Source organism: Trachymyrmex cornetzi, unplaced genomic scaffold, assembly GCF_001594075.2.
Source record: "Trachymyrmex cornetzi isolate Tcor2-1 unplaced genomic scaffold, Tcor1.1 scaffold23, whole genome shotgun sequence".
In the NCBI taxonomy this organism is placed as follows: Eukaryota; Metazoa; Arthropoda; class Insecta; order Hymenoptera; family Formicidae; genus Trachymyrmex; species Trachymyrmex cornetzi.
Window position 1 is genome coordinate 853,480 of NW_017296956.1, and position 7,329 is coordinate 860,808.

The 7,329-nt window shown below is 28.8% G+C and overlaps 1 protein-coding gene across 2 annotated transcripts in view; it reads left to right on the forward strand.

The window, feature by feature from the left end:
* Hdc (histidine decarboxylase) overlaps positions 1-6,157 on the forward strand; it is a 16,673-nt gene extending 10,516 nt beyond the window's left edge. The window contains exons 6-16 of one of the 2 annotated variants that reach the window (XM_018506919.1): positions 467-533; positions 665-827; positions 1,824-1,894; positions 2,424-2,443; positions 2,631-2,729; positions 2,878-3,098; positions 3,340-3,449; positions 4,383-4,553; positions 5,272-5,348; positions 5,453-5,576; positions 5,642-6,157. In XM_018506919.1, coding sequence (XP_018362421.1) covers positions 467-533; positions 665-827; positions 1,824-1,894; positions 2,424-2,443; positions 2,631-2,729; positions 2,878-3,098; positions 3,340-3,449; positions 4,383-4,553; positions 5,272-5,348; positions 5,453-5,576; positions 5,642-5,979 — 1,461 coding nt within the window. In that variant the 3' untranslated portion in view covers positions 5,980-6,157. The remainder of the gene's footprint in view (positions 1-466; positions 534-664; positions 828-1,823; positions 1,895-2,423; positions 2,444-2,630; positions 2,730-2,877; positions 3,099-3,339; positions 3,450-4,382; positions 4,554-5,271; positions 5,349-5,452; positions 5,577-5,641) is intronic. The other variant, XM_018506920.1, reaches the window with a different exon arrangement.
* The last annotated feature ends 1,172 nt before the right edge of the window (positions 6,158-7,329 follow it).

Below are 7,329 nucleotides of genomic sequence, written 5' to 3' on the forward strand. Positions count from 1 at the left end.
CCCCCCCCCCCCGCAAAAGAAACAGGACACTATTAGATCAATTTTTAATACTTTTCAATAGCGGTAACTCAGCGAAAAATCATCGTAGTGAAATAAACTCTAAAACTCAAATTAAAGCTTAAACACTCCCTTTGATAATTATGAAGATAAAATTTGAGTTACAAAATGGTGGACAATGAAGACGAACATTGAAAGATAGGAAAAATATTTCTTCTTTAAACTGTTGCATTGCTCAGGAGAATTGGCTGTCAGGCATAAAAGTGAATCTTTAAGCTCATTTATTTCCAAACAAATATATATGGTGAATACTTTTCCACGATTTTTTTGACGAAGTTATACCGTTTTAAAGAAGTGTTACAAAACGAAGACCTTTTTCTTGTAAACTCAGTATAACTAAAAAATTAATTATTAAAAAAATTTTTCTTTTCTACACAATATACAGAAGACTATTCTGTTATTTGTACAGGTATGCGCAACCTTAGGCACAACTGGTGCATGTTCCTTTGATAATCTGAAAGAAATTGGACCGATATGTGAGTACAAAAATTTGAAATTATTATTTGAATGCACTTTTGAATGTCAATTTCAACATTATTGCTAATTCTTTTGGAGTATGTCATAAAACGTTATAATGGTTTGCAAATTTTGTATGCAATTATTACAGGTCAACAAAATGGTTTATGGTTGCACATTGATGCAGCCTACGCTGGTAGCGCTTTCATATGTCCGGAATTTCGAAGTTGGCTTCAGGGAGTAGAGTTCACTGATTCTATTGCCTTTAATCCTAGCAAATGGCTCATGGTCCATTTCGATTGTACAGCTATGTGGTATACATATAATATTATTATTAAACCAATATTATTATTAAACCTGTTTTTATGGATTAAAAGTTAATAATTTTAAAAAGTTAATAATTTTTTCTAATTCACAAGCATAACAAGATATTTATATAATAAATATAAATTTGACTGGAATAATTATAAACTTATGTTTAATCGTAATTTGTAAGATAATCGACCACAGCTTGCAATTCTTATAAATTACATTTCATAATTATATTTGTAAGAAAAATCGATCACAACAAGTAATTTTTATGTATTATATTAATAACTGTTTGTGCGTGATCGTAACGTTGAGAAAGTAAGCCACGTGCCTTTCAAGACTATCTATCGTTCAATTTTCGTTTTATTGCAGTTGGATTGTAGAGGTAGGGTCATCTTTTTTTGTTCCTTCCGCAATTTCCTTTCGAGGCCGTTCAACGATCGAACAGTTCATAATCTTTCAGATTCAGAATGTTATTTTAATTGGGTTTAAAGTCGATAGTACTAAGTAACGTGATTTATGACATTTTATGTTAGTATGTATTTATTAATGTGTATCTTTTATTTACGCACATATTTAATTAATTGCTAATTATCTAATTAAAAAGCAGAAATTTTCTGAACCATAAAAAATTACGATAATTATAAAAACGAAATAAGGTTGTAAAATAATGATCACGATTTTTGATAAATGTGTTAAAAAATTTACAATAAAGAATTTGTATTGTTATTATAACTATTAGGAATAACTAATAAACTTTTTAATAACTAGTAAACTTTTTACAAAAGATTATTCATTTTTTCGTGATAACGCATTACATATTACTTACATTTCTCTAATAATTGTGATAAATAGATCGTGCTACAAAATGTAAGCAAGCTAAAAGAAATACTAAATATTTCATGTTTATCAAACAATAGTAAATAAGTATAAATAATTAAAGAAAAGATTAGATTAAATGGAAATTAAATAAATTCTTTCTTTTTATTTATTTGTTTCAGGGTAAAGAACAGTCAAGCGCTACACAGAACTTTTAATGTCGATCCATTATACTTAAAGCATGAAAATTCAGGTAATTTAATAATTTAGTAGGTTGGAAATAAATCATTAAAGGGTTTGTGTTTATCATGTAAAATTCAATTATTAGAGAAAATCTATTAATTGGTGTTAGATTTCTATTTTAGATCTTTTAATTTGTTTTCCATCAATTTAAATTTACCTATGTATATATAAAAATTATATTTAATTTTAATATATCTAATCTATAAAATATAAAATTTCTAAATTAAAATAATATAAATCATTATTTTTTCATTTTTTAATATGATAATGTATGTCTTTTATATTTTTGATATAATAATATAATCAGTGTTTACTGGTATCCGGATAAAATTACTTAGATAATTAAATTTTCATCTTAGAGAATTTGAAAAAAGACGATTATCTACATAATTTGAAAACATAACATTTTTTTATCTGAGACACAGATGAAGATAATGTATATTCTAGTAAAAATAAAATGAAGGTATTTCATCTAGATTATCGAGATAATTTTATCTAGATACCAGCAAACACTGTATAATAAACATTTCTTTTAATAGGTCTTGCGATTGATTATATGGTAAGTAATATATGCCTTACAATAGTTTATTATAAAAGAATTTAAAATAAAATAATTATAGTTATATATCTGTAAGGAAAATTTTTATTTTTATAATTATAATAACATTTTTAGTGTTATTATATTTTTCAAAAGAAAGAATGTATAGACTTAACAATATAAAATTTAGTTTTAATGTTAATTTCAGCATTGGCAAATTCCTCTATCCAAAAGATTTCGAGCTTTAAAACTGTGGTTCGTTATCAGGAATTACGGAATTACTGGCTTGCAGAAACATATACGAGAGGTGAATAATTTAAAATAAACATATTTTTTATGAAAAAGTTAAATCTAATAAAAGATGTTTAGAGAGGAAAATATTTTAAATTTAATTAACGCTTCTTTCATTTATTACACAGAAATGTATAATGTAAGTCCGAAATTTATATTTATAGGGCGTGAGACTGGCACAGAAATTCGAAGCTCTGGTCTTGGCCGATGCTCGCTTTGAAATTCCCGCTCCGAGGCATCTCGGCATGGTAGTCTTTCGTCTTCTCGGGGAGAACACTTTGACAGAACGTTTGCTAAAGAAGCTTAATTCGCGGGGTCGATTGCATTGCGTGCCAGCAGCTTTGCACGGCAAATATGTTATCAGATTTACAGTTACCTCTACAAAGTATGTCTTTTTATATGTTTATTTTTCAATATTCATAATAAATTTATGTAATCATATTGAACTAAAATGAATGAAAACAATTTCTCTAAACTTTGCTATTCTATATATATGATAGAGAAGGTCTTTCAAGAATTAAAGCTCTCTGAATATATTTATTATTCTTGTCAATCTTGTCACACCGATAATTCTAATGGACTTAATAGATTTTATGAGCTTTTCAAATAAAACCTGGTATTTTCAGCACGACAAATGAAGATATTCTAAGGGATTGGGCAGAAATACGAAATACCGCTAATGAAATCTTGGGTGCTACTGCTCGATCACCTATACGAGCTAGAGTTCCTCTCGCAGGTAATATCGAGCCGAGAGTAAAACAGTTTTAGACAGCTTAACAGAAAATAGCAATTGATAATGACAATAACGTTAAACTATTTTTTGACAATGAAAACTCACCTTAAGCTAAAAATATTATTTACATTATTATTTAAACTGCAATTTGTAAAAGAAAGCCACAAGAATTTTATTTTTTCATTTATAGAATTCGCTTTTAGCTGATTTTGTACAAAAACAAACCACAAATATGTAAACTATGAGTTTTTACTTCTTTAATTATGTAAACAGATTATGTTTTTATCAATATTAATAAAGTGCAATAGTTAGATTTTGAGAAATAAGAGAATATCTCTTTAAGAGATTTATATCAGTATCAGGGACTTTCTCCTCTATATTTTTCAAATTTAATCATTGATTTGCATTCATTACTTTCATTAAATAGTGATAAAAATGATTTAGCCGTTAAATAAATAATTTTATTACGCTTATACACAATAAGTTGTTATTTTTTCGTTATTATGAACATACGATTGCTCCTACACTTCGCACATATTAACCCTTACCATACCATCTACAATTTGGTGCCTCATCCATACCATCAAGGGTCACTTTAAATCTCTTCGTTTTTTCACCTCTTCAAAATAATAAAAAAAAATCTCTAAAAATTCACCAACATACTTTCAATTTTCTAGAATAAATATTGACTTTTTGGAAAATAATAAAATGTGTAGTATAATTTATAATTACCGAAAGACTCAAAGAAACTTGCACGAGCAGGAATCGCTCGGCCACTAGTTACCCATATTAGTACGGTAAGGGTTAAAGATGAGTCATTATATGTATATAATTTTCGCGTAACAGAATTAAATTTATATTGATTTGTTTTTTATTATTTTACTTATAATATTTAACGTTGTTACAAAATATGTAATTAATTTCGATAATCTACAGATACACGGCAGAAGAATGAAAATTTTGGATCAAGTTTATTATTAGCAAATTCACCAATGTCACCGAAAATTGTAAACGGTAGTTTTGCTGCCATATATGACACGGCTGATGTATTTGAAGAATGCATGAAAACTTTTGGGAAAATTCATCTTGAAGCGAGAGATAGTCCAGGTAAATATTTATTCATCCATTATTATCTTTAATTGGAAAAAAATATTTATATAAATTTTTTTATTATTATCGCCGTCGTTCGGTTAGAAAAAAGATTATATGATTTTAATAAGGACATACACACACACACATCGTAAGCGATGGGTGATTGATCACAATAGATCATAGTATATTGCATCAAGCGACTCGGTAGTTTGCGATGCCAAGGGCATAAAAATAGTAAAACGAGCGTCATGCGTGAAAGTTATTACCTATAGGGTGCGTTCCAAATTGCGCATAAAGCGCATGATACGTAATTTGTCATTGTTGTTCACCGAATAATAGAGAAAGATTATCGTGCGTTTCATGCGTTCGGAACGCACCCATAGACGCGAGTGGCGCGAGTCAATCGTTCGGTCGTCACTTCAATCAAGACAAAATATAAGTCAAATCAATTTGACCGTAGATGAATCAAAGATCAAGATCAATGAGATTGTCAGTAGTACAGAGTGTGTAAATTAAACGGTGTAACTTTTTCAAATTCTGGTGTTTCTCTGCACTATTTTGTTACATCCTCTAAAACAGTTATTTGTGTAATTAGGTATGCATACGCGCAGATTCTCTTGACTTTATTTAATTTTCGAAATATGTTATTGAAGCTAATATACATTATTTTCAAGATAATCTAATCATCATGTCCAAGACATTAACTAATATTATCTTGTTACATTTATTTCAGCCATACGTCGTCGTATTCGCGGAATATTAATGTCAGGTAAACAATTTTCGCTGGATTCTCGTATGGATCTCGTTCAGGTATGCTTGAATCAATCGATAATTTTTATTTTTGCATATTTTGGTATCTTTTGGTATCGTTTACGAAATAAGTATAACATTATCTAAATGATATTGTTTCTTAGGGATATGTTTGCAGCCGTCCACTCTCGGATTCTCCTTCCGAATTACCATTAATGAAAGAGGATGAAGATGCCGGATTAAGCGAATCAATATTTGACGTTGATGCAATGGATGAATCTGAAAATGGTGCGTTCCCATTATTTTATAAATAACAAAAGAAGCGTATACTATACGAAATTTATGGTCTTCAGATAAATCAATTGTTTATAAAAATTGGGAGGATTCCGATAATTCCGAAACAACTGAGAAGGAATCATCCGTCTCGAAGAGCGATTCGAGTTATACAGTAACAAATGGTTCGTTCATCAACGTTGGTGCTAAAGATAACGGCGATAACACAGTGACGATTGCTTCGGCCGATGTAGGCTTTCCTAGAAGTGAAACTATAGCTGCTTTTGGACATCGTCCTTATACAGGCGATCTAGTGCCTGTCCGAGTTTTGAAAGAGAAGTCAATGAAAGAGAATAAAGAAGACGATGGCAAGGGGGAGCTCTGTAGAAAATGTGGTCACTACTCTAAACATCAGTAATTAGTCCAAAAGTATTCTTCATACGCTAAAGAGCGTATGAGCACTTGAAGCCATTCTTATATTTTCGCAGATCTGTCAATTTAAAATTATTTTCACGGTATATCGTGTTAGCAAATTAAGTTAAATGTTAAGTGGAATAACAAATTACATCATCTTGGTGAATAAATTTCGAAATTCGAGGGCCTAGCAAATTTTAGAATAATATAAAATTATTATGGAAAATTAATTCTGTATTTTTTTTTTATAAGTAAGTACATATATTCTATACATTTTGTTAAGATTATCAACTGATGTATTTATATTTTTATTTAAAAATATAATTTGTTTTTTTTTTATTGTAATAATTATATTTACACAAATTAGATTATTTGATTGTATATTAATATCCTATAAAAATAAAAAGATATTAAAAGATTAGTTAAAATAATTAATAGTCGTCTTCTTTTTAATATTTATGTAGTTTATGTTGTTAGTTAGAACAGTTGTAGTAATTGTCAAAGTTATAAAGTGCAGTTATAAAGTGTACGTAACAAACGTATAAAATTAAATAAATGCACAACATAATGAAATGCTTAATGACCTATTCATTATCATTTATGCATAGATGTATTATACTTCATTCCTTTGTTGTCCTAAAAATCTTAAAAGTATATTAAAACATGTATACGTAAATATTATATGTATATGTTACGTCCTGTAAATTTCACAATTCTTTTTCTCATGAGGATCTGTATCATTATCACCTTTAGAAATAATTCTAAAGTCGAACAAAATGTAAACTTTATTTATAAATATTTGCGATACTGTTCGAAAACATACAAAATATAGCTACGACAAGGATTGCGACACCAAGTGACAAACACGCGACAAAAATATAGTCAGTGGTCATCAAATACACACTCAACCGGTCTTTTGTTCTCAAAAAGTATTCAATCTCCTAAAATTATCCATATATTCTAGGATGCGTTCAGGCAGACTATTAGCACTATTTTACTTTGTGTCATTCTATCTTTATTTTATATCTAATGAAAGATAAAGATGGAATAACACAAATAGCACTAATAGCGTCTTCCCAAACGCACTCCTAAGTCAGTCCGTGGTTTCTATTCGAAGAAATAGGTTATTAAGAAAATGATCAAACTCCCACTGGATTGTCCATTACATCGATGCATATAAACGTAATTTTTATACATGTATTAATTTTAATATGATTAGTTTTAACTCCAGTTCTTTTATGTGTATGCAGGGAACAGAAGATATAAGTAACACATTACTTGTAACATTGTTAATAAACGAACAAACGCCAAAGGCTTTGATTTTGACAATGTTATTAAAGTTACTATACTGAAC